The 27688-nt window shown below is 47.0% G+C and overlaps 1 protein-coding gene across 8 annotated transcripts in view; it reads right to left on the bottom strand.

The window, feature by feature from the left end:
• Positions 1 to 316: 316 nt before the first annotated feature.
• The window catches only part of ACAD10 (acyl-CoA dehydrogenase family member 10), a 68369-nt gene continuing 40997 nt past the window's right edge, over positions 317 to 27688 (bottom strand). For 5 of the 8 annotated variants that reach the window (XM_032239787.1, XM_032239807.1, XM_032239819.1 and 2 more), the window contains 11 exons: positions 24672 to 24817; positions 21590 to 21763; positions 11967 to 12367; positions 10976 to 11116; positions 9969 to 10106; positions 9769 to 9859; positions 8360 to 8518; positions 7490 to 7662; positions 3844 to 3987; positions 1724 to 1801; positions 951 to 1139 (listed from right to left, as the gene is read on the bottom strand). In XM_032239787.1, the coding sequence (XP_032095678.1) occupies positions 999 to 1139; positions 1724 to 1801; positions 3844 to 3987; positions 7490 to 7662; positions 8360 to 8518; positions 9769 to 9859; positions 9969 to 10106; positions 10976 to 11116; positions 11967 to 12367; positions 21590 to 21763; positions 24672 to 24817 (1786 nt within the window). In that variant the 3' untranslated portion in view covers positions 951 to 998. Of the gene's footprint in view, positions 1140 to 1723; positions 1802 to 3843; positions 3988 to 7489; positions 7663 to 8359; positions 8519 to 9768; positions 9860 to 9968; positions 10107 to 10975; positions 11117 to 11966; positions 12368 to 21589; positions 21764 to 24671; positions 24818 to 27688 lie in introns of those variants that run through there. The other 3 variants (XM_032239793.1, XM_032239800.1, XR_004257364.1) reach the window with 3 other exon arrangements.

Raw genomic sequence — 27688 nt, 5'->3', positions numbered from 1 at the left:
TCAGACCACAAGTGAGCGAGAATTTCCACTCTCCTCAGAGAAGAGATTGCGCTCCAAAATGTAATGGCGAATGGGCCATCATCTCCAATTCCCCAGGTATTCTGACTATGGAGCAGGTGGAGGAGGTGGAGGCTGCAGGGGCCTCACACAGCAGCTCCTGGGGTTGAAGCGTGTATGAGCACAGAGCCCTGGGCTACACAGTGAGGGAAGGCAGTCAACTTGGGCCTACAGCACCCATGGCCTCTGCGTTCCCAGCATGTATGGGGCTGACTGGTGGCTTGGACCCCAAGGAAACATAGGCAGGAGGAGGCACAGAGGCACTGAAGGGAACCTCTCGATTCGATTCCTTTTGTACGACACAGAAAGTCCACAAAGCCTCTGAGATGTGTTTTCTTATTCTTTCATGTCCCCAAAACCCCTTTCCAAAATAACATTTAAATGAATGTTCTGCACTGTGCGTACAAATGAAGACAATCAGATGCCAGTGGCTTCACAATATGGGTTGCATTCCATTTTCCCAGGTGCCCTGGCCCTGGGTCTCTAGGCCGCCGTCCGTTGTGGCTGCTCCTCTGCTTACCAGGGAGACCAGACAGGAACACTGCAGCTGCCAGAGCAAGCAGGGCCCAGAGCCTCGGGAAGTCTCCCAAAATGTGTCCAGATTCCCACAGGCAGAGAGAGAGCGACTGAGAGGCTGAAGTGAAGTGACTGTGCCTGCCAGCCTGGGACTGAGAGCCTTAAGACCAGCTTTCCAGACTCTGTCCCGGAATCCCCTTGGCCCTCAACAAACACTTTCCTCCTGGCCTGAAACAGACTCCAGGCTTCTTGCAGAGATGTCATCTATGGACCCAGAAAGCTTTGAGTCCATGGTGACTGTTCTGGGACACAGCTGCTGAACAGGGTGCAGGAGCCATATTCACCGGGTCTTTCAAGGCACATGAGTGACAGATCTAGGCATGGTTGGCCCAGCCAGGACATCGGGCCCCTACAGCCCCAAGGCTCTAAGCACTGTGCTTCAGCTCTAACTTGGCCACCGTGGCCTGGTGCACCTCGTCAGGGCCATCGGCAAAGCGCAGAGCTCGGGCCCAGGTGAAGAACTGAGCCAGGGGGTAGTCACTGCTCAGGCCCGCCGCTCCGAAGGCCTGGAAGACACAAGGTGGAGGGAGGTGGCCCTGGGTCAGCCCTCGTCTCTGAGAGCCCCAGGAGTGACAGCCTGCTCTTGATGGCCTGTAACAGCCATCTTCCCAGACTTCCCCTGTGGCACCTTTGTGATATGATCACTAATATACTAGAAGGTTTCTGTGGGGCCACATCCACCATCCCACAGCCTCCAGACTCCCCAGGCCCACTCTGCAGGCAGCTTCTGCCCTATGTTGGGGCTGGGGGTTAGGCTCTGAGGAGGCAGCCTCCCTGCATGGGGAAGAGCCTGGGCTCTGGGCTTATGAAAACCCAAGTTCACGTGACTGTCAGGTGCTACCTACAAGCTCAGTGACCGGGACAAGTCACTTTACTTTTCTGTGCCTGTTTCCTCACATTCAAAATGGGGGTAGGATGGCACCCCCCACCTTGCTGGGTCATTCTGAAGAGGAAAAGGAAAGTTGCACATACGCTGAGTGGGTGACAGGGCATCTGCCAGGGTCTATGACAGGCTGGGTGGCTGAAGACAGGGGAGTTTGGCATCTGGTATTGATGGTTCAAATAAGCCAGCTGCCTGGTTTGTGCTCACCTGAATTGCACGATCAATCACTCGGGAGGCCATGGTCGGGGCGACCATTTTAATCATAGCTATATCCAAGGCTGCAGCCTGCAAGGAGGAGGAGATGCGATATAAAAGACCTGAGGGCAGCCTGGGTGGCAGAGGGAGACCCCTCCCCAATCCCCATCTCTACTAAATATATAAAAACTAGCTGGGCGTGGTGCCATGCACTTGTAGTCCCAGCTACTCAGGAGGCTGAGGTGAGATAATTGCTTGAGCCTGGGAAGTCGAGGCTGCAGTGAGCTGAGATTGCACCACTGCACTCAAGCCTGGACAACAGAGTGAGACCCCCATCTTAAAAACAAACAACAGGCCAGGCACAGTGGCTCAGGCCTGTAATCCCAATACTTTGGGAGGCCGAGGCAGGCAGATCACCTGAGGTTAGGCGTCCGAGACCAGCCTGGCCAACATATAGTGAAACTCCATCTCTACTAAAAAATACAAAAATTAGCTGGGTGTGGTGGTGCATGCCTGTAGTCCTAGCTACTTGGGAAACTGAGGCAGGAAAGTTGCTTGACCCGGGAGATGGGGGTTGCTGAGATCATGCCACTCTACTCCAGTCTGAGTAACACAGCAAGACTCCATCTCTCAAAAACAAAACAAAACAAAAATAATCAACAAAAAAAGACCTGGGGCAGAAAGCTTGGAAGAATGATCATATTCCTGGGAGGAAGTCAAACACCAGGGTCCACAACAGAGGCCCCAAGGTCTCCTGATGTGAGCTGGGTAAGGCTGTCCCACCTGGTGTATGGCTAGACAGCACCCAGGGATGAAGGGCACCATGTTGGCAACTACCATCTTATGTCACAAGATGTGAGGCAAATGCTGGGAGAATGTGGCCATCTTCCCAGATGACGAGAACATGGCCAGCACACACTGAAGGGACAAGGGGAAGGGCCGTGTTTTGCTAAGGGTCATGGCCAGCTCTGCCTCCAAGCAGTAGTGGACCAAGGCCAGTCGGGGCTCTGGGAAACGGAGCTACAGTGATCTGCCCTGGGGGAGGGTGTTCAAGGGAGACACCCAGCAGCCTCCACCATATCCAGCCCACCAGTGTCAAAGAACCAGCAACTGTGAGCCTGGGTTGGCCCCCGACAGCTGAGGATCTTGGGTGGGGGTGAAGGCTGCCCCACAGAAAGCTGGACAAAGCAAGGTCAACATGGCATAGTACCTGGTCATCACAGGCACTTAGAGCCTTAGTGGCCAGGCACAGTGGCTCATCCCAGCACTTTGGGAGGCCCAGGCAGGTGGATCACCTGAAGTCAGAAGTTCGAGACCAGCCTGACCAACATGGAAAAACCCTGTGTCTACTAAAAATACAAAAATTAGCTGGGCATGGTGGCACACACCTGTAGTCCCAGCTTTTTGGGAGGCTGAGGCAGGAGAACCCGGAGGCAGAACCCAGGAGGCAGAGGTTGCAGTGAGCCAAGATTGCACAACTGCACTCCAGTGTGGTGACAAAGCAAGACTCAAAAAAAAAAAAAAAAAAAAAAGAAAGAAAAGAAAAGAAAAAAGAGCCTTAGCCTGGGCAACATAGTGAGACCTCGTCTCTACAAAAAATAAAAGAATTAGCTGGGCATGGAGGCGTGTGCCTGGGTTCCCAGCTACTTGGAAAGCTAAGGCTTCAGTGAGCCATGATGTGCTACTGCGCTCTGGCCTGGGCTACAGAGCAATGCCCTATCTCAAAAAATAAATAAAAAGTAAAAAACAGCCTTAGTTAATGACTAATGTCACACTTGAAAATAAGCTCCTATTTTTGCTAATTCAATATTCAGATGAAGGCCAGCAGAGGGTCCCTTCTCCCCGACTTACTCTTAGGTTGCCTAACACCTCCACCAACAGGCCCCAGGGCTGCTCACGGGCCCCATGGCCCAATAAGACCCACTGCCTTGGACTAAGCAGCTCACCAGGTCAGTAAAACACAAAGGCCAGTCCTCTCTTTTGTGCCTTTTCACTTTCTGAAAAGCTGCCAAACAGCTCCAAGTAGAGGTGAAATAAAATTTATTATGTCAAGAAGCCATGCTCTCATGCTTTGCTGAACGAGGAGGAAGAATCTCAGCCTCCGGGAGGCCTGCTGCTGCCCTCCCCACCACCTTGTTTCCTGCCAGGTCCATGAGGTGGGCAGCTTTCAGCACCAGCAGCCGTGCCTGTTCAATCTCCACCCGCGACTGTGCGATGTCTGCCAGCATGGTGCCCTGCTCCACCAGGGGCTTCCCAAAGGCCACGCGGGACTTCACCTGTCGACACAGGAGACATGGGGCTAAGGATATGCTGGGCTGGGGGTAGCTATGAGAGGATGGGGCTGGTGGCCTGTAGAGCTGGGTGGAAGCACAGACAGAACAGGGCAGGGGAGGAGAGTGAGAGCATGACCATGCAGCTTTTCCAGCAAGGTGCCCACGTGTAGCCACAAGCCATTTTCAGGGAGCAGGTATAACACACAAACATCACGTGCACTATCCACAGGATGCCTGTAACAAATTGCTTCCAAGAATCCTTTATTCCAGCAATTGCGCCTCTGGGCAGGCCTGGCTGCCAGGCAGGAGCAGTCTTCATAGATCTGAGCCAGCATCTGGCCCAGGGCTACTCCTGGGAATGAGGGAGCGACTGCGGGCACAGCACACGGCGCAGGTGGAGAGTGCCCTCTGCTGACCGAGGCACTGCTTCCTGCCCTGCAGTTCCAATGGGGGACCAAGGTCCCTGCTGAACCCCATCGCCCAGCTTCCACCATTGTTCCCCCCACTCCCCGCCCCCGTGGATGATCTGTAATGGGGATTTAAATTCTGAAAATCACAAGGCATCAGAAAATGTTCTAAGTATTCCTCTTTTTTTCTTGTTTTATTTATTCTTTCTTTTTTTTTTGAGACAGGGTCTCACTCTGTTGCCCAGGCGGGCATGCAGTGGTGTTGTGATCTTGGCTTACTGCAACCTCCAACTTCTAGGCTCAAGCAATCCTCCCACCTCAGCCTCCTGAGTAGCTGGGACCACAGGCATGAACCACTACACCCAGCTAACTTTTCCATTTTTTGTAGAGACGGTGTCTCACTGTATTGCTCAGACTGGTCTCGAACTCCTGGACTCAAGCAATCCTCCTGCCTCAGCCTCTCAAGTAGCTGGGATTATGGGTGCTTGCCACCATGCCCAGCTAATTTTTGTATTTTTAAAATAGAGACGGGATTTCACCATGTTGGCCAGGATAGTCTTGAACTCCCAACTTTAGGTGATCCACCCACCTTGGCCTCCCAAAGTGTTGGGATTAGAGGTGTGAGCTACTGCATGCAACCAGCCTGCTTTAAAAAAATTAGGCCACGTGCAGTGGCTCACACCTGTAATCCCAGCACTTTGGGAGGCCAAGGCAGGTGGATCACCTGAGCTTGGGAGTTCAAGACCACCCTGACCAACAAGGAGAAACCCTGTCTCTACTAAAAATACAAAATTAGCTGAGCATGGTAGTGCATGCCTGTAATACCAGCTACTCGGGAGGCTGAGGCAACAGAATCGCTTGAATTCGGGAGGCGGAAATTACGGTGAACCAAGATCATGCCATCATGCCATTGCACTATGGCCTGGGCAACAAAAGCAAAACTCCATCTCAAAAAAAAAAAAACAACAAACCATTATTTTGCATCAAATCTAACAGCCTGTTTGTTGTTGTTGTTGTTGTTGTTTTTTGCAGACAGGGTCTTGCTCTGTTACCCAGGCTGGTGTACAGTGGCACAGTCATAGGTCACTGCAACCTTGACCTCCCAGGCTCAGGAGACCCTCCCACCTCAGCCTCCTGAGTAGCTAGGGCTATAGATGTGCACTGCCACATCTGGCAAATTTTTTTCTTTTTGGTCGGAGTCTTGCTTTGTCTCCCCAGCTGGAGTACAGTGGCATGACCTCAGCTCACTTCAACCTCCGCCTCCTGGATTCAGGTGATACTCCTGCCTCAGCCTCCCAAGTAGCTAGGATTACAGGTTCATACCACCACGCCTGGATAATTTTTATATTTTAGTAGAGATGGGGATATTACCATGTCAGCCAGGCTGGTCTTGATCTCCTCACCTGTCATGATCCACCTGCCTCAGCCTCCCAAAGTGCTGGGATTACAGGTGTAAATCACTGTACCCAGCCTTATTTTTTATTTTTTATAGAGATGAGGTTTTGCCATATTGCCCAAGCTAGTCTCAAATTCCTAGGCTCAAGCAATCTGCTTACCATGGCCTCTCAAAGTACTGCGAATGAGCCACCACACCTGGCCACAGTCTATTTTTTAAAATGGAAGTGTATGTATATAGTGAACAATTTCTCCACGGTAAGGAATACATTTCCACAGCATCATTTAAAATCTCACTGTATGCCATCTCTTGGTTTATTTGGCCAACACCCATTGTAGTCTTATAGGTTATTCCAGAATTTTACTATTAGAATGAGCACTGTGGTGAACCACCTAGTAGCAAATCTTTTGTAGATTCCTAATTACTCCAACCAAGTCCTGAATGGAGGTGCCATGTTCATGCTATGCACTTTCTGGAGATGTCTGTCTGACTCATTCAGTCCAACTGTTCTGCCAGAAGGCTGAATTTAATGCCACCTGGGTCTGAAGCACCCACCATACCTGAGTCCATAGACAGGAGCGTTTTACTTTGAAAGAAGAAAGAACTGGTCAGTCTTAACCCAAAAGGGTGTAAATTACAGGTTTGCTCAGTAATCAAAACTGCAGACTGCCTCTGTTCTTTGAACAGCAGTTCTTGTGAGACACTGGTTTTGGTCTCAGGATTTGCTTCACCATTCTGAAACTGATAATCACCAATTTGAATGCCTGTCCTGGCAGCAGCTGTCTTTTAACCTATGCTTCCAAACTTTGGCAGGGGCGGGGTCACGGCAGAATAAAGTTTTGTGGATTTGCTGTGGAGGAGGGTGATATAGGCCAGATGCTGGAACCCCAGGGACAAAAACAAGCAACATGGGGTGTCTCTGGTGTCTGATTTTTTTTTTAAAGAGACAGGGTTTCACTCTGTCACCCAGGCTGGAATGCAGTGTGCGATCACTGCTCACTGCAGCCCTAAACTCCTGGGCTCAAGTGATTCTTCTGCCTCAGCCTCCTGAGTAACTGGAACTACTGGTGCATGCCACCATGCCCAGCCCTTAAAAAAATTTTTTTGTAGGCCAGGCGCAGTGGCTGATGCCTATAATCCAAGCACTTTGGAGGCCAAGGCAGGCAGATCACCTGAGGTCGGGAGTTCAAGACCAGCCTGACCAACATGGCAAAACCCCGTCTTTTTAAAAATTAAAAAAAAAAAAAAAAAAAAAAAATTAAAGAAGAAAAAAAAAATTTTTTTTGTAGAGACTCTCTTTGTTGCCTAGGCTGGTCTCACATGCTTGTCTTCAAGCAACCCTCCTATCTGGATCTCCCAAAGTGCTGGGATTACAGCTGTGAGCCACAGCACCCAGAATGACTTTTAATGATGTGCTAGCAGCATGACCCTTTTACACCTTGGAACCTTGCCCTCTGCTGCTGTAGAGCCTGGCCTTTTCCTTCTGGTCACCTCAACAGAGTAGGGTCCATTCTGCTCTTAATCCAAATGGCAGCAAAGTAGCAGATGCAAAGCAAAGACAGGAACGCAACTTCTTGGCAAGGATATCACCTTGTTTCACCTGCTAGGTCTGCACTCAGAAAACAGGTAGGATTTGAAGTCCAACACCAAAGCAGATGGTGGTGGTTCTGAGTCAGTGCTAGGAGCTGGGGGAAGCACTCACGCGGGCCTTCATGAGCGCCAGGGCCCTCTCTGAGAACCCAATCAGCCTCATGCAGTGATGGATCCTGCCGGGGCCCAGTCTGCCCTGGGCGATCTCAAAGCCTCGGCCAGGGCCCAGGACCATGTTCTCCTTGGGCACACGCACGTGCTCAAATTGGACTTCACCATGGCCACCTGAAAGACCCAAACGACCACCGTGAGAAATCCGCCATAGCCATTTCCCTTAAATGTGTTTATTCCTCGCCTCAGTCCGGCTTATCCGCTGCCAATGTTCCTGCCCTTTATTTAGCCTTCTAATTGGGACATGGTTAAAGGGAAAAGGATGGCAGAAAGGAGCCTGTTAAAGACAGAAAATCAATTACTGATTTATAATGGCAAATGAATATTCTCTGATTCCTTTTATAAAAACATGATGATGCCACCTTAAGCTGAAGCTCCTAGTGGTTTGTGACAATGCAGTAATCCTATGAAAACACTCAATGTAAAAATGTGAACACTATTAGCAGAGAACCAAACTGGGAGCAGACCAAACCAGGGCTGTGGCCTAGAGGTCAGCTGTCCACACTGGGGCCTGAAAGAGCAGGTCTGGGGTCTACTTCCTGCATCTGCCCTGTATGGCTTTCTGTGTCACAGACTCCTGTTTACCTTGTAAGTTTAAAAGAGGGAAAAATATATAAATGCCTGTCTGAAATCCGCCTGCGTGGCTGAGATTCATATATGGAAATGAAATGCAGGAGCACGTGGCTCTCCAAATGTCATCATACCCTCAGACGTGGGATGTGGCAAGTCCTGAACAAGAGCAGGGGCTCCCCAATGCCATTTCCTGGGGAACAGATCCACATCCAGGGATGACCTGCCCTGGAGGTCTCACCTGGTGCATCCTCCAATCCATATACCGTCAGAGGCCGGATGATTTTTATCCCTGGGGTATCCATGGGAACCAAGAGCACAGACTGCTGCTGGTGTCTTGGTGCGTGTGGGTCTGTTTTTCCCATAAACACGCAGAGTTGGCAGCGAGGATCCAGGATGCCTGCCAGGAAAGGAGAGAGATAGACCCCATCATCTGATACCAGGGCCATTAAATCTCTACACACATGGTCCTGGCCCAAGAAAGGCAAAGCGAACAAGCAGACAGAGCTCTTTAAGGCTCCATGTAATTAGATGAGCATCTGCAGACTGCTGACCAGAAATAACAGCAAATTGGGTTTTGTCCCAGTGAGGAATGACTGCAACATCATAAGAGAAAGTTTTTAAAAGCATCACGTAGAGTAAAAAATACAATTTAGAGACAAGAGGATGAAAACTGCTACTTGATCCCTGCCAGCTGGCTTGGCTCCCATAGGTGGTACACACATCATGGCTCTGGGCTCAGGCCTTGGAATCAGGCAAACCTTTGACTCTGGGTTCTCTACTTGCCGGCTGGGGGCTCATGCTCCAGGCAAGGGACCTAAGTCTGAGTGCAGTTTCCTCCTCTGCAAAATGGGGATGCTCCTTCTTTTTTTTTTTCCTTTTCTTGAGACAGAGTCTCACTGTCACCCAGGTAGGAGTGCAGTGGCACGATCCTGGCTCACTGCAACCTCCACCTCCCAAGGTCAAGTGATTCTCCTGCTTCGGCCTCCCAAGTAGCTGGGACTACAGGTGCCCACCGCCACCCAGCTAATTTCTTGTATTTTTAGTAGAGACAGGGTTTCACCATGTTGGCCAGGCTGGTCTCGAACTCCTGACCTCATGATTCGCCCACCATGGCCTCCCAAAATACTGGGATTATAAGCGTTAGCCACCACACCCAGCTGGGATGCTCATTCTTCATGTCCAGGGAGGTGTGGGCTCCAGGAGGTAAGCTCCATGGCTACTTGTGGGGGCCCTACAGAAGTGACACTGGACACTCCCTAAGCATCAGGATCAACATTAGCCCTTAGGATGTAATACACCTGATTGAGCAGCCAGGAAGCCACTGAGGAAGGGGAGCTTCCCAAGGCAGAATGAAGAGCAGGGAGTAGAGAGATTCCTGGGGTCACACGTGCAGGCAGGCATCCATCCATGTGTGGGCACAAGGGGATGTCCCTGCCCTGTGAAGCAGTGCCTCTGAGAACAGCATGCTCCACGTGGTACCCTCCTGTTCTCCCAGGGGTTGCTGCCTCTGCTGGGGGTGCTAAGTGACAGAAGAATCTCCTTGGTATCAACTTGAAAAAGCGGTGGCCTCACCCAGGCATTGAGAGATGCGCCTATCAGTACAGACTCCCTGATGTGCATCTGAAAAGTGCATTTTAGGCCAAATACCTGTGATCCACCATTTGTGACCGTTTATCACATAGAAGCTGTCCTCCTCTCTGATGGAAGCCTCAATGTTGGTGGCATCTGAAGAGGCAACCTAAGTGGGGAGCACACTCCAGTCAGAGCTGCCAGCAGGCAGCCTGTATTCCCTGTGGGGTCGACACCCAACAGGACCAGGCAAGTGGGTGGCAACCCACGCGAGGTACCTTGGGCTCGGTCATAGCGAAACAGGAGCGGGCTTTGCCCTCCAGCAGAGGAATGAGCCAGCGAGCCTTCTGTGCTTCGGTGCCGTACCGCACCAGCAGCTCCATGTTGCCCGTGTCGGGCGCAGAGCAGTTACATATCTGAGAAGGAAAAGAAGCATGACCGTCAGTTTCATGTCCTTTTCTTTTTTATTTTTTTCTCTCTTTTTCTTTTCTCTCTTTTCTTCTTCTTTTTTTTTAAATTAACCATTAATACTGATTTCATGTCCTTTTCTAAAAAAAGAGTCAACTTCTGTCACCGAGGCTGGAGTGTCATGGCACGGTCATGGTTCACTGAAGCCTTGACCTCCTCAGCTCAAGCCATCCTCCCTCACCTCAGCTTCCAGAGCAGCTGGGACCACAGGTGGAGGCCACCACACCCAACTACTTTTTATTTTTTGTACATACTGGGTCTCACTATGTTGCACAAGTTGGTGTTGAACTCCTGGCCTCAAGTGATCCCCCGACTTCAGCCTCCCAAAGTACTGGGATTACAGGTGTGAATCACCAAGTCTGGACTTCTCACATCATTTCAAACTTCAAATTGGATGGGTGCAGCGGCTCATGCCTGTAATCCCAGCACTTTGGGAGGCTGAGGCAGGTGGATTACTTGAGGTCAGGAATTCATGACCAGCCTGGCTGATGTGGTGAAACCCAGTCTCTACTAAAAATACAAAAATTAGCCAGATGTGGTGGCATGTGCTGGTAATCCCAGCTACTTGGGAGGCTGAGGCAGGAGAAATGCTACAACCCCTGAGGCAGGGGTTGCAGTGAGGCAAGACTGCACCACTGTACTCCAGCCTGGGTGACAGAGCAAAACTCCATCTCAAAAAAAAAAAGAATATGCATAGGAAATAGCAGAAGATTATTCATTTATTCATGCCAGTGCTCCTGAATCTGGTCTATTTAGGAGTGAGTTCTTATGAAGATCAGGATGTCCCCCACACTGAGGAAAACTTTAAAGAAGGTACCTCGGGGGCATACAGGGACGTGCCCATGAGTTCACACAGATGTGCATATTCCATGTTGGTCAGTCCTGCTCCGTATTTTTTCTCAGGATCAGCTTCTAAGGGTAGGAAAAGGTTCCAAAGTCCTTCAGCCTTGGCTTTCTCCTATCATGGAAAAAATAAGTCAGGAAACCAAAGTGGAAGATTTCATTTTATTTTGACCATGAAAAACAATGAAAGAGACTGGAGGAAACAAGGCAGACAACCAAACATGCATGTATGCCCAAAAAAGTGACATGAGGAGCTGGGCATGGTAGGCCATGTGTGTGGTCCCAGTGACACAGGAGGCTGAGGCGGGAGGATCACTTGAGCCCAGGAGTTAGAGGCTGTCATGAGCTATGATCACGCTACTGCACTCCAGCCTGGGTGATAAAATGAAACTGTCTCAAAAAAAAAAAAAAAAAAAAGAGAGAGAGAAAAGAAAAGTAGATGATGATTGCATTGTGCCCCTTAAGATCTCAAGTAACTTCAAAACAAACATAATCCAAGGTTCATGTGATAAAGAACAGCAGGTACTTCTGTTTATCAGCTGAAGTGATAGCACTGGGAGACAACATGGAAACTCAGCTCACTGTGGATTAGGCTCTTTAGCTGTGACATTACAGGTTCTCTCAAGAAAGACTTTATTAGCTGATACATCACTGTTTTAAATTTACATCATTCAAATATGCATGAGATAGCCCCAACCTGCCCCAGCTTTCTAAGGCCCAGCATTCTGCTGCCTGGGCTGTGCAGTCATGCCTAAGCCATCTGCCTGTGACACAGGCACACAGCAAGAGCAAGAGATAGAAACTGAGTCATGAAGAGCTGCCTCTTTCTGAGATGATGGAAGCAAAGATAGTTCAACTCAGTGCTCCTGTATCTTCACTGCCTGGGATAGCCAGGTGAGCCCGGTGGGGTAGGGGAGGGCTTTCCATGGTATCAGGGTCTTACCACCTCATCATGGCTGCTTTACCTTGAGGCCTTCGATCAGTGGGGAGGGGCTCCACCTGGCTGCTGAGGTCTGGTGGCTCTGTAGCTCTGTCTCTGCAGGGTACACATGCTGCTCCATGAAGTGCTTCAGCCGGTGATACAGCTTTCTGACCGGTGAGGAGAGACCCTCTGGAGAGATAACCAAACCTCCCTTTGAGGTATGAACTGGGGAAGCTTCTGGAATGGAGCTGTAACTTCTGGTGCCTGTAGGAATCCACTGGGACTGGGTCCTGGCCCACGTGTGGAAGGACCTTGTTAACGGATTTTTGATGGGCATCTCTTTGAAAACCCGGAACCCTTCTTTAACTGCGAAATCCCACGCCAGGTTAGACACAAATTCGGTCAGCTTTCCAGTTTGTTCCGCATTTGCAGAGCTTGCTTGCCCTAGGCAGAATAAAAAAAAAAACAAAAACAGTGATTACTCCCACACAACCCATCATAGGGCTGTTAGTATGTGATGACATTGTCACCTCAGCAGCTACTGTCATTTGCTGAGCACTTGCTAAGCACCAAACACTGCGCTAAGAGCCACTGTAGCTCACTCAATTCCCAAAGCAATACAACTGCTTTCACCTGCACTTTGCAGGCAAGAAAACTGAGTCTTAGAGAAGGATGTGACTTGGGCCAGCTGGAAGTTAGGGGAGTGGGGTCCAGAGTCCAAATCAGGTAAGCCTCCTCCCTGCTCTTGATCTCTGCTTTCCTAAAAGACTACATTTAATCAGTAACACCCCAAATCACCTCTGCTGTCGCCAGTGAGCTGTAAGAAGTCCTCCATCCTAGACCACCCTTTCTACAAAACTGATGACAGCAATGTCACAACTGACTAGAGGAAGAGCCCATTTCTAGACACTACTTTGTCTGGATCAAATCAATGCCAACATCACTCAACTCACTATTTGGTTCTCACAGTGTCTCTTTCTTCTTTTAAAATGTGCATCAAGACTTTTTTTTAAAAAAAAAAAAAAAAAAAAAGCATTTCTCCCCATTAAAAAAAATAAGGTAGTCAGGTGCAGTGGCTCACACCTGTAATCCCAGCACTTCAGGAAGCCAAGGTGGGTGGATCACTTGAGGTCAGGAGTTCATGACCAGCCTGGCCAACATGGCAAAACTCCATCTCCACTAAAAATACAAAAATTAGCCAGATGTGGTGACATGTGCCTGAAATCTCAGCTACTCAGGAGGCTAAAGCAGGAGAATCACTTGAACCTGGGAGGCAGAGGTTGCAGTGAGCCAAGATTGTGCCATTGCACTCCAGCCTGGGTGACAGACTGAGGCTCCCATCTCAAAAAAAAAAAAAAAAAAAAAAAAAAAAGGTGTAGTGTACATACAACTCCTTAATGTAGAACTCTGCAAGTTTTAACAAACCTATAGTTGGGTAACCACCACTGCCATCAAGATATAGAATACTGTGGCCAGGCGCAATGGCTCACGCCTATAATCCCAGAATTTTGGAGGCTATGGCAGGTGGATCACCTGAGGTCAGGAGTTCAAGGCCAGCCTGACCAACATGGTGAAAACCTGTCTCTACTAAAAATACAAAAATTAGCCAGGCGTGGTACATGCCTGTTGCCCAGCTACTTGGGAGCCTGAGGCAGGAGAATCACTTGAACCGGAGAGGCGGAGGTTGCCTAAGCAACGGAGCGAGACTCCATCTCAAAAAAAAAAAAAAAAAAAAAGAAGATACAGAATATTTCCATCACCTGCAAATTTCCACAGTGTCTTTTTGTACTTGACCCCTGCTCCCTGATCCCCAGCACCCACTCATCTCTGTTCCTGTAGTCTGTCTCTTCCAAGATGTCCCATAAATACATACATGACTCAGCATGTGGCCTTTTCAGTATGGCCTCCATCACTCAGAGCTCTGTATCTGAGACACAGCCAGGTTGTACACATCCAGGTCTACAATGTCTCTACACAGTGGACTTTTTCATAGCCACTTTCCTGGATTACTTCTAGCACTTCCATGTCCCCAAAAGACTAATGCTCAATAAGTGGATCTTACGCAGGCCTAGTTTTCTTCTGGCTCCTGCCATAGTCAATCAATAGTTCTCAAGAGACAGCCATTTTATTTATTTATTTATTTATTTAGAGACAGAGTCTCACTCTGTCACCCAGGCTGGAGTGCAATGGCTCAATCCTGGCTCGCTACAACCTCCACCTCCCCGGCTCAAGCAACTCTCTGCCAAGCCTCCCAAGTAGCTGGGATTCAGGCACCTGCCACTATGCCCAGCTAATTTTTGTATTTTTAGTAGAGATGAGATTTCACCATCTTGGCCAGGCTGGTCTTCAACTCCTGACCTTGTGATCTACCCGCCTCAGCCTCCCAAAGTGCTGGGATTCAGGCATGAGCCATAGAGTCCAGCCACCATTTTCTTTTTTTAAAGATTGTATTTTAGGCCAGGTGTGTTGGCTCACACCTGTAACCCCAGTACTTCAGAAGGCTGAGGCGGGTGTATTGCTGGAGGTTAGGAGTTCAAGACCAGCCTGGCCAATATGGTAAAACCCCTTCTCTACTAAAAATACAAAAATTAGCCAGGTGTGGTGATGCATGCCTGTAATCCTAGCTACTGGGGAGGCTGAGGCAGGAGAATCACTTGAACCTGAGGGGTGGAGGCTGCAGTGAGCTCAGATCATGCCATTGCACTCCAGCCTGGGTGACAAAAGCAAAACTCTGTTTCAAAAAAATAAATTATTTTATTTATTTTTAAATAGAGATGGGGTCTTACTATGTTGCCCAGACTGGTCTGGAACTCCTGGCCTCAAATAATCCTCCTGCCTCAGTCTACCAAACTGCTGGGATTCCAGGCAAGAGCCACCATGCCTAGCTGAGAGAGCCATTTTCATGCAGCTTTGGTGTTAAAGATGGTTTTCCTTACAGAGTTAGAAACCAAGTTCTTTGCTACCCAGCAGAGAGTTAGTTAGCTCACTGGACCTCAACAGGTCTCTACTGAGCACCTTCTGGGTATTAGGTATAAACCTAACCCAGGGAAGTCAGTCGGGAACCAAATAGCCCCTTCCCTGCAGACACACAGTAGGGGCTGAGGAGTATAAGGGGCTGCATTTTCCCCTTATTCCTCAGACTGCACACAGCACAATGAAAGGAAAGATACTCCCCTTACATTCCTTATTATTCATAAGGATTTTCTTCTTCTAACACAGTTAAGAGGTGTATTCTTAATTTTCTTCTATTCAGTTGGCTCACACTCTGAGACTGCTGCCTAGTCTATGAAAAAGCCACTTGTATGAGCTTGGGTTGATTTAAAGCTATTGCTTCTGGCATATTTTCCAAATGTAGTTCCAGCACAAGAGACCACATCACTGGCATCTACTTAAGTTGCAGTTATAAGCACTTTACAGAATTTCAGTGGCCATCTCCCAGAAATCTCATTCCTGCACCCATTTATTAAGGAAGGAGAAGAACACATGGGCTGGGCAGGTACAGACTAAATCTTCCGCTCACTGGGCTCTGGTCTTTCCCATCTTCCTCCCAATCTAATGCTGATCTGAGGTCTCTTGTAAATGACACCATAGAGAGAATGCCATGGAAAAAGATGCCCATCCTAAGCTCCACTTTTCCAGGGCAGCACCAAATATCTCAACTGTTCAAATGAAAAAGATTTTAAAGCTAACTGTAGAAGACAAATGTACAGAAGTAATATTTATGTTCATATAGTTGGGTTTTTCCCCCTTCATTGTATGTTTTTATATTATTCTTTCAAAAAAATGGATTTTGTTGTTTTTACGTGAGAAAACTAAGTCATTTCCTCAGTGTATCTGGCTGGCTTCCCAGACGGAGGGAAAAGAGTGCACAGTAAGATCAGAGGAATAAAGGCCTGAACAAATAAGACCTCTCTCTGTCTGGTGGCAAACAGGTAGAATGTTTTAGCTCTGAGCCGAGAAGCTGGAACCCACGATGATGGCTTGTGGGATCTTAGAAATATGTCAGAGGGCTTCCTGAGAGGTAGGCTGAGGACACTCAGTGTGGAGATTCTACAGTGGGCAAAGTCTATTAAGCTCTTCCCAGGGCACTGGAGCAGAGCAGAGAGAACTCGGCAACCCACTAGGAAACGTCAGAGGTGACCAGGCCTATTCATCACCATAAAGACTTAGCAGCCATTCTGCTTAAGTAAATATTTTTGGTTAGTGTTTATTGCAAAACCGTAACAAAAATGGGAAATGGTGGCTTACAGTTGATACCATATTTTCCTAAAAGAGGAACATATAGTTTCCAGAAATTCCTGCCTCCTGCAACTCCTGCTTATCAGACCTGGTACAGTTAAACTAGAAATTCTCCGGGCACTGGCTTTTCTCCAGTTTTCCTCATGACTTTTTATCTCCAGGACCACCTAGCACAGTGCTGGCTGTTAGTAGAGGCTCAGATGCTTGGGAATGAATGATCAATTCCCCTACTGCAACTGCCTGTCTCAGAATCTGGCAGCCTGGCTGAGAGCAGAGGCTGCCAGTGAGCTTGGGGGTGTCGCTGACTGCAAAGCTAAACATTTTCTTAGCACTAGCAAACCCCATGATGAGTTCCTTTCTCCTTGCCTTTTGTTTTCAAGGTTTCCTTTGGGAAATTTTCTTTTCTTTTCTTTTTTGAAACGGAGTCTTGCTCTGTCGCCCAGACTGCAGTAAAGTGGCACAATCTCTGCTCACTGCAACCTCCGCCTCCCAGGTTCAAACAATTCTCCTGCCTCAGCCTCCAGGGTAGCTGGGATTACAGGCACCTGCTACCACACCTGGCTTTTTTGTATTTTTAGTAGAGAAGGGATTTCAACATGTTGGCCAGGCTGGTCTCAAACTCCTGACCTCAGGTGATCCACCAGCCTCGGCCTCCCAAAGGGCTGGGATTACAGGTGTGAGCCATTGCACCTAGCCTCCTTTTGGAAATTTTCAAAGACACACAGGAGTAGAGAGGAGAGAATAATGAGCCTACAGGTTCTACTGTTTGCCATCCACAATGATCGACACCAGCCCAGTCTGGTTTCATTCCTTTCTATCCCTGCTCCCACTATCCTGGAATTTTTGGAGTAAATCCCAAATATCTCATCTGGGATTCTTTCAGAACTCTAAAGACAAGCACTTTTTTAAAAACCCACAATACTATTATGACTTTTAAAAAATCATTAACTGTAACTTCATATCGTCGACTATCCACTCAGAATTCAAGTTTCACTGACAATCATCAAAATTTTTAAAAAATAATTTGTTCAAGCAAGGATCCAAATAAGGTCCCAACACTGTAACTGGCTGGTGTATCTTTTAAGTCTCTCTCTGTCCCTTTTTTGAGGTGGAGTTTCACTTTGTTGCTCAGGCTGGAGTGCAGTGGCACAATCATGGCTCGCCGCAACCTCTGCCTCCCAAATTCAAGCAATTCTCCTAGCTCAGCCTCTCGAGTAGCTGGGATTACAGGTGCCTGCTACAAGGCACCCAGCTAATTTTTATATTTTTAGCAGGGACGGGGTTTCCCCATATTGGCCAGGCTGGTCTTGAACTCCTGACCTCAGATGATTCGCCTGCCTCAGCCTCCCACAGTGCCGGGATTACAGTTGTGAGCCAACGTACCGAGCCTGATGTATCTTTTAAGTCTCTCTCAATCTACAGGTTCCTTTTTCATCCTTTCCTCCCCTTGAAATGTATGTGTTTGAAGAAACTCAGTTGCTTGCCCTGTGATGTTTTCCAGAATCTGGATTTTGTGAGTGGCTGTGCCCAGGATGCTGCTTAACACACCCATCTGAAACCCGTGTTTCCTATGAGCTGGCAGCTAGCAGTAGAGGCCTGGGCAGAGTTGGTGTGACTTTTGAGGGAAACATCAGGACGTATGGAATATCCTGCTGTCTCTGTCTCTCTCAGTGGTGTTGGCTTTCATTGAAGCTTATTGCCCATATCCATTAATGCATTAGGAGTTGCAAATTGGTGATAAATGAATTCTGTATTACTCTGTCCAGGATACTTCTCTAGAGAGAAATGTTTCCACATCGATTATTTGGATAGCCTGAGATATGATCTATACAGGAAAGACAGGACAAATGCCTGATTCCCCCCACAACTCTATTTACCAATTTTCAGAATAATAAGTTGTTTCCCTGGCATCCTCTGAGGTCATCAATGAGACTGTGTCTCTTTGTTTTTGTATCACTACTCATGGACTTATTTATTTATTTAGTTTTTATTTTCCGGAAGACAGTGTCTTGCTCAGTCTCCTAGGTTACAGTGCACTGGCGTGATCCCGGCTCACTGAAACCTCTGCCTCCTAAATTCAAGTGACTCTCCTGCCTCAGCCTCCTGAGTAGCTGGGATTACAGGTGCCTGCCACCATACCTGGCTAATTTTTGTATTTTTAGTAGGAAGGGGCTTCACCATATTGGCCAGGCTGGTCTTGAACCCCGACCTCAAATGATCTGCTCACCTTGGCCTCCCAAAGTGCTGGGATTACAGGTGTGAGCCACTGTGCCCTGCTACTACTCATGGATTTAAACATAACTGATGAGTTTCATCCATTTCAGCTATCATCCTTGGTGATGCCCAAAGTTTCCTATTGTTAGCAAGTGGGAGCCTGTTCAAGTTGGCTCCCAAGTCTTTTTTATTTTTGAGACAGTGTCTTATTATTGTCACCCAGGCTGGAGTGCAGTGGCACAATCTCAGCTCACTGCAACCTTCACCTCAAGTGATTCTCCTGCCTCAGTCTCCCAAGTAGCTGAAATTACAAGCAACTGCCACCATGCCTGGCTAATTTTTATATTTTTAGTAGAGATGCAGTTTCACCATGTTAGACAGGCTAGTCTTGAAATCCTGACCTCAGATGATCCGTCTGCCTTGGCCTCCCAAAGTGCTAGGATTATAGGTATGAACCATAGAGCCCGGCCAGCTCCCAAGTCTTTAGGCAAAACCCTTGTGGTCTTTGACAACTTCCTTGCTGGCTGGTATGACAAGATGTTCCGTGTTCATCTTGTAGATATCGTGCCAACCATGCTTGAAATCAGGCACTTCTCCAAAAAGTCCTGGTTCCTCTTAATGGGAATGGAATTTAGAGAACATAATGTGAGCACTGGGAGTGCTTAATGCTACTGGGTTAGTCACTGTGTCTATATCTTTTTGGTATAATAGATTCTGTTTTCTTTCTACTTGTCTTCCTTTCTACATAGAAAGCAAACTTTAACCTGCCTTTTTATGTTCTTAATTTAGGATGTAGATTATTTCATTTTCTACCCTATAAAATTTAGAATTAGAACTAATGACAGTGGTTCATCCACACACACATATGTGATACATGTGTACATATGCTCAACCAACCATCAGTTCTGAGTAACAGTACTTAACATTTCTTCTCAAAATATCCAACTTACAAGGAACTATCTAGAATTTTCAGCTAGTTTGATAATACATTTCCCCATGTATGTCACAGTAGCATCAAAGGAAACACAATAATCTTTTTTTCTCCTTCAGCAATCCTATTACAGGGCAATTTGGCAACATCTACAAAAAAATTTAAATGCACATACTTTTAACCCAGCAATTCTAATTCTGGAAATGTGTCTTTCAGATATATTCACACATAGAATAGAAAGGACGTTCACCAACTAACCACTGTTTGTGCACAATCACTGTTTTGCAATCACTGCGACTGCAAAAAAATCTGCAAACTACCTAAATATACATCAATAGGGGAACTGATTAAATAAATTATAGTATATACATATAATGGAATGTACTACAGAAATAAAAATGCAAGTAACGCTGGTAAAAAATGAAAAAATAATTTAAAAAAAATTAAAAAGAATGATGTAGATCTGTACAGACTCACACAGAGAGATCTCTGTGAAATACTGTTTTTTTTTTTTTGAGACGGAGTTTCACTCATGTTACCCAGGCTGGAGTGCAATGGCGCGATCTCGGCTCACCGCAACCTCCGCCTCCTGGGTTCAGGCAATTCTCCTGCCTCAGCCTCCTGAGTAGCTGGGATTACAGGCATGCGCCACCATGCCCAGCTGACTTTTTGTATTTTTAGTAGAGACGGGGTTTCACCATGTTGACCAGGATGGTCTCGATCTCTTGACCTTGTGATCCACCCGCCTCGGCCTCCCAAAGTGCTGGGATTACAGGCTTGAGCCACCGCGCCCGGCCTTGAAATACTGTTAACTGAAAAAGCAAGAAGGTCAGGCATGGTGGCTCATGCCTGTAATCCCTGCAGTTTGGGAGGCCGAGGGGGGTGGATCACTTGAGGCCAGGAGTTCAAGACCAGCATGACCAACATGGCAAAACCCCATATCTACTAAAAACAAAAAAAAATTAGCTGGGCATGGTGGCCTGTGCCTGCAATCCCAGCTTCTTGGGAGGCTGAGGCACGAGAATTGCTTGAGCCTGTGAGGTAGAGGTTGCAGTGAGCTGAGGTTGCACCACTGCACTCAGGCCTAGGCAACAAAGTGAGACTGTCTCAAAAAAAAAAAAAAAAAAAGAAAACACAAAACAAGAAATTTGCCTGATATAGTTGTTAAATATGGAAATAGGCACATACATATTTCATAGAAATTCTTAAGCATACAAAATTAAAAATCAAAGTTCTGAAAAACACATAGGATAATAATATTTGTGTTAAAGTAGGAGGAGAGAGAGAAGATATATAAACAGAAAAATTGGAGGGCCCAAGAAACTCTTAACAAGTAACATTTATCTTTGAGGAATGGTGTTGAAAAGGATGAAACAAAATTTTATATAATTCTGTATGCCCGAATTTTGATCATATGCATGTATGCTTTAACTTGAAAAAAAGTCTTTGTGCATTACTTTAATAATTAAAAAAAAAAAAACAAGTTTGGGCCAGGTGCAGTGGCTCACGCCTGTAATCCCACCTCTTTGGGAGGCCAAGGTGGGCAGATCACGAGGTCAAGAGATCAAGACCATCCTGGCCAACATGGTGAAACCCTGTCTCTACTAAAAATATAAAAATTAGCTGGGCATGGTGGCGCATGCCTGTAGTCTCAGCTACTCAGGAGGCTGAGGCAGGAGAATTGCTTGAACCCAGGAGATGGAGGTTGCAGGGAACCAAGGTCACAACTGCACTCCAACGTGGTGACAGAGTGAGATTTCGTCTCAAAAAAAAAAAAAGCAAGTTTAAATATTGTAAAGAGACCGGGCATTGTGGCTCACACCTGTAATCCCAGTGCTCTGGGAGGCCAAAGAGGACGGATCACTTGAGGCCCGGAGTTCAAGACCAGCTTGGCCAACATGGTGAAACTTCATTTCCACTAAAAATACAAAAGAAAAACTAGCCAGGTGTAATGGTGTAGGCCTGTAGTCCCAGCTACTTGGGAGGCTGAGGCAGAAGAATTGCTTGAACCTAGGAGGTAGAGATTGCAGTGAGTCAAGATTACACTACTGCACTCCAGCCTGAGTGACAGAGCATGACCCTGTCTCAAAAACAAATAATAAATAACTTAATATTGTAAAGAAACTATGTGACAAATGGTTGAATTAACTGAATCTCAGAGACTCCTGGCCAAACAGGTCTCTCCAAAGCCTCTGTGGCCCCCGAGAGGGTTTCCAGGTGGACTCATGGTCCTCGCTGTGACGCACTCCCCCACCGGCTCTTTAGGGTGGCTATTCCATTACCTGTGAGTGACCGCTTGTAGACTCCCTGAAGAATTGCGGCCAGGCGGAAAAAGGAGAAAGCCATATAGAAGTTCCAGTTCTCGGTGGGAGGGAGTCCCATTCGGAGGCAGTACATCCTGAAATACTCCTCTGCAGTAGGGATTCCCAGCTGTGTCAAGTCACAGTCATTAAAACCTGGGAGAAAGATAGAGCCATTCATGGGTAGTCAGTGACACAACACTCCCCTGAGGCTGGCAAGTATTTAAATTCTGAAAATTGCTATGTCCGCTGGAAATTAGTTTCACAACTAGCTCCAGGGGTTAGGTTATTCCTGCATTGGCTCTTCCTCCCTTAGATGGCTAGGGATCCAGGCATGAAGCCATTATTCACAAATTGGCTCTTACAGGTTTCAGACTCAATTGGCAGTAAAAGAAGGAATGGGAACTTCCAGTTTTATCTGGACCACAGTTAAAGGTGGATGCATGTTATCTTCAACCAGTCATTTGATCAAAAATGACATTGAAAGAGCAATCTCAGGCTGGGCGCAGTGGCTCACGCTTGTAATACCAGCACTTTTGGGAAGCTGAGGTAGAAAGATGACCTGAGGTCAGGAGTTTAAGACCAACCTGACCAATATGATGAAACCCTGTCTCTACTAAAAATACAAAAATTGGCTGGGCGTGGTGGCTCACACCCGTAATCTCAGCACTGTGGAAGGCCGAGACAGGTGGATCATGAGGTTAGGAGTTCAAAACCAGCCTGACCAACATGGTGAAACCCCGTCTCTACCAAAAATACAAAAAAAAAAAAAAAAATAAATTATCCAGGTGTAATGGCACATGCCTGTAATCCCAGCTACTTGGAGGCTGAGGCAGGAGAGTCGCTTGAGCCCAGGGGGCAGAGGTTGCAGTGAGCTGAGATCACGCCACTGCATTCCAGCCTGGGTGACAGAGTGAGACTCTATCTTAAAAAAAAAAAAAAAAAAAATTAGCTACTTGGGAGGCTGAGACAGGAGAATCGCATGAACCGGGAGGCAAAGGTTGCAGTGAGCTGAGATTACGCCACTGCACTCCAGCCTGGGTAACAGAACAAGAGACTTCATCTCAAAAACAACTTGCTTGCTTGCTGGTATGACAAGATGTCATTTAAAAAAAAAAAAAGAAAGAAACAAAGAAAGCCATCTCGGCTAGCCGCAGTTACTCATGCCTATAATCTCAGCACTTTGGAAGGCTGAGGCAGGACGACTGTTTAAGCCCAGGAGTTCAAGACCAGCTTGGGCAACACAGTGACTATTCTTTTCAACCTCTATTTTTTTGTGGTTGTTTAGTTTTTTTCTGAGACAGAGTTTTACTCTGTCACCCAGGCTAGAGTGCAATGGTGAGGTCTTGGCTCACTGCAACCTCCACCTCTCGGGTTCAAGAGATTCTCCCGCCTCAGCCTTCTGAGTAGCTGGGATTACAGGCATGTGCCACCACACCTGGCGAATTTTTGTATTTTTAGTAGAAATGGGGTTTCATTATGTTGGCCAGACTGGTCTTGAACTCCTGACCTCATGATCCGCCCTTCCTCACCTCCCAAAGTGTGGGGATTACAGGTGTGAGCCACCATGCCCAGCCATAAAAAGTATTAAAAGTATAAAAAAAATTTTGGCCGCGTGTGATGGCTCATGCCTGTAATCTCAGCACTTTGGCAGGCTGAGTCAAGTGGATTATTTGAGGTCGGAGTTTAAGACCAGCCTTGCCAACATGGTGTAACACCATCTCTACGCAAAATACAAAAAGAATTAGCTGGGCATGATGGTACATGCCTATAAGCCCAGATACTCAGGAGGCTAACGCAGAAGGATCGCTTGAACCCAGAAGGCAGAGGCTGCAGTGAGCCAAGACCACACCACTGCACTCCAGCCTGGGTGACAAAGCGAGGCTCCATCTCAAAAATAAATGAACAAATAAATATAAAAATTAAAAAAAAAAGATCTCACCAAATTATGAAAATAATTATACCAAATCAAACAGTTTCACTTATTTGCTCCATTTGTGACATTTTCATTATTTAGAAGCATGTAATATATTCCATTCCTAAAAATTAATCTTAGGATTATACCTTATAGATAGGCAAAGATATTACTACAAAGATGTTCACTGCCTTTTTTCATGGGCGTGGGGGAGGTACCATTAAAAAATTGGAAACAAAAAGAAATTGGAAACAAATTAAATATCTAAACAGGAATTAAACCAAATGTCTTCCCTTAATTCTATACAATTGTATGCTCTCATTAAAAATTATGCTGCACCCGGGCATGGTGGCTCACGCCTGTAATCCCAGCACTTTGGGAGGCCGAGGCGGGTGGATCACAAGGTCAAGAGATCAAGACCATCCTGATCAACATGGTGAAACCACCCCATCTCTACTAAAAAATACAAAAATTAGCTGGGCATGGCAGCACACGCCTGTAGTCCCAGCTACTCGGGAGGCTGAGACAGGAGAATTGGCTGAACCCAGGAGGCAGACATTACAGTGAGCCGAGATTGCGCCACTGTACTCCAGCCTGGTGCCTGGCGAGAGTGAGACTCTGACTCAAAAAAAAAAAAAAAAATTATGCTGTAGAAGAAATACTTAATGTCATGAGAACATGTCCACAGTATACAATGAAGTGAAAAAAAGCATGTCATTAGATCATGTCCCATTTTTGTATTAGGAAATGTACATAAACACACAAAAGATGACAGGGACGAATACTGAAATGTCAGCAAATGGTTATCTCTGGGACTACTAATGATTTTGACTGTTTTGTTGTTGTTGCTATCTGTTGGCTCTAGTATTTTTTATAATAAATATGTTTTTAATTTAAAACCCTAAATAGAAATTAGCTATGTAAAAGCATAAGAGGTGCCTATACAGGCATCCTTTTCACTTAACACACATCCTATATCCACTTCCCCGAATATATGACAGGTGCGCATTCCAATTATGTTTCCCACCAGAACCACCAGGACCTCACTTTCACTCCCCGGCCCAATCACAGACTACTTCAGCCAAGTTTGCTGTCAAATGCTTTCAGAACTGGCGTGCTCCCCGACTATCATCCAGCAGCAGTTCCTACCTCTCAGCATGGGAAAACTGGATGGGAGGTAGTGGGCCAGGCAGCTGTAGGCCACATCCGCAAAGGGGTCACCCAAGGTAGAAAGTTCCCAGTCAAGGACAGCAAGCACCTCCAGCTTTTCTGAATGAAACAGCAGGTTGTCAAGCCTGAAAAGCCCCAGGAGGAATGGAGACAGCACTAAGAAAACTGAGGGGTAGGGTGGATTCCGGGTGCTTTGCTTGTCTGTTCAATCTCGCCCCCCCACCCTCCCATGTCCTCTGTGCCTGGGGAGCGGGGGGCCTGAGCTCCAGGGGCTGTGCCCTCCAAGGGCTCCCTTGCTCTCTGGCTTCCAGCTGGATTCAGCCAATCAGAAGCAGGAGATGGGAAGGAGCCTGGATATTTCCCCAGGTCCTTCTCTGCAGCCCTCCCCACAGAGCTACCCTCTCTGGGTTCAAGGAATTACTCCCTCCCTGTGATGGTTTTAAAACAGATCTGTAACCCTTGGACATTCCTTCCACAAAAGGTAGAGTCTAATGCTTGGCCCAGTGAAGCATCTCGCTTCTAACAAATACAAGGCAGGTGGAAGTGGTGCTGAGGGACTTCTGAGACCAGACTAGGTCAGAAAACACGACAGTTTCTGCCCAGCCCACTGTCTCTTGAAACAACTATTCTGGAGCCCTGAGCCCCCAGTTAAGAAGCGCAGGGCTGAGTGCAGTGGCTCATGCCTATAATCCCCACATTTTGGGAGGACAAGGTTAAACTCAGGAGTTCAAGACCACCATTGGCCACACAGCAAGGTCCTATCTCTACAAAAAAAATTTCTTAATTAGCTGAGCACAGTAGTGCACGTTTGTAGTTCCAGCTACTCGGGAGGCTAAGGTGGGAGTATCATTGAGCCCATGAGTTGGATGCTGCAGCCAGCTATGTTCCAGCCTATGAACAGCCACTGAACTCCAGCCTGGGAGACAGTGAGAGATCCTGTCTCAAAAAAAAAGTCCAGTTACCCAGAAGCTGCTGTGCTGGAGAGACCATGTGGGAACGGTAAAGAGATAGAAAGAAAGGCCCGAGGAGGCCAGCTGTTCATGTCTTCTCTGCTCAGGGCCGGCATGCCAGCAAGTCTTCAGATGATTCAGCACCAGCCCGACAGCTGCCCCACTTTGAAATAAGCTGTCCTGTCCCCAGACTGCAAAGATTCATGAGCAAAATGACTGCTCTCACTGTTGATGGCCACTCAGTTCTGACAGAGTTTGTTGTAGAGTAGCAATAACCACAGCACATGCTCGTCCCGTCAGACCCAGTGCTGGGGCTGACTCCTCACTGATACTGGCCCTGGGACTCCACGCTGTTCTTGAGTAGTTCCTCTAAACCACATCACAACCTTGTGCTGAACTCTCCCCAAAGAGCCTCTTTTATGCCTTCTGTTTCCTGCCAGGGCTGTCTGTAAAGCATGCTGTATCTAAAGGAAAAAGTAAGTACCAAGCATGCAGAAAAATACAGAGAATGACATAATGACAGAATTCACGTGTCCATCTTTCAGATTTAACAGATGTTATATCTGCTTTTTTGTTATATTTGCTTCAGATTTTTAAAAAAAATAACAGATTTACTGCTTTCCTGAAGTTGGTATATATCAGTCTCAGACATTTCTATATTTCTCTTATCTGTACCTGTACCTATATATCACATATAGTGTTCTTTCAATTATTTTTAAATTTTCATAAATGATATATTACCCTTTAGAAACTTAACTTTTTTCTACTTAGCATTATCTGTTCGAGATTTATTACTTATGTATAGCAAATTGGTTTATTTTTCCCACTAAATAGAATTCCAATGTATGACCAAACCATACTTCTTTGCCTGAGTCCCTTGGTGCACAGCTGCAGCAGATGCTTCTTTTTTTTTTTTTTTTTTTTTTTTTGAGATGGAGTTTTGCTCTTGTTGCCCAGGCTGCTGGAGTGTAGTGGCGTGATCTCGCTCCCAGGTGACACCAAGTGGTGACTGCAACCTCTGCCTTCCAGGTTCAAGCAATTCTCAGCTTTAGCCTCCTGGGATTACAGGAGCCTGCCACCATGCCTAGCTAATTTTTATATTTTTAGTACAGACAGGGTTGTACCATGTTGGCCAAGCTGGTCTCGAACTTCTGGCCTCGTGATCCACCTCCCAAAGTGCTGGGTTTAAAGGTGTGAGCCACCGCGTCTGGCCAGCAGATGCTTCTTTACAAGAAATTATGGGTTGTACCATATTCCCATCTTCCATGTTACTGCCCATTACTTTTTTTTTCTTTTTATTTTTTGAGACAGAGTCTTGCTCTGTCACGTAGGCTGGAGTGGCCCGGTCTCGGCTCACTGCAACCTCCACTTCCCAGGTTCAAGCGAGTCTCCTGCCTCAGCCTGCCAAATAGCAGGGATTACAGGTGTGCCACCATGCTCAGCAAATTTTTTTGTATTTTTAGTAGATATGGGTGGGGGGGTTGCCACGTTGGCCAGGCTGGTCTCAAATTCCTGACCTCAAGTGATCCACCTGCTTTGGCCTCCCAAAGTGCTGGGATTACAGGCATGAGTCACCATGCCTGGCCACTGCCTATTACTTTTGAAAGTTGCGGCACTTTACAATCCCACCACTACAGATTTACTCCATTAGCAAGAAATGTTCTTCCATCCATCAAAAGACAGAATTATCTCTGACTGTGTTGATCAATAAGCAGCAGCACACTCTCTAAAATCAGAGGATCCCTTTCCTGGAGGCAACATCCTAAATGATCGTCATACTTCACTATAGCTAGGAGAGGAGGTGCTCAGACCACACTGGACGTCTCCTGCCTGCTGTATCCTTGATCACATTCATGGATCATTGAGGTGCCAACAGAAGCAAAGACAAGGTCCATGGAGCAACTGTTGTGGGCTGGTGATGAAAAAGCCACCTGAGGTCTTCCCCACCAAAGAGAATGTAGGGTAACAGCTGGCAAGGAAAGTGTTGTCAGGCAATACTCTAGAGTCCCAAGTGGAGAAAAAAGATGGAGGAGGGGATCAAATGCA

Source organism: Sapajus apella, unplaced genomic scaffold (assembly GCF_009761245.1).
Source record: "Sapajus apella isolate SASKATOON/1434 unplaced genomic scaffold, GSC_monkey_1.0 scaffold2, whole genome shotgun sequence".
Classification (NCBI taxonomy): Eukaryota; Metazoa; Chordata; class Mammalia; order Primates; family Cebidae; genus Sapajus; species Sapajus apella.
This window is presented reverse-complemented; position numbering and strand designations above follow the sequence as displayed.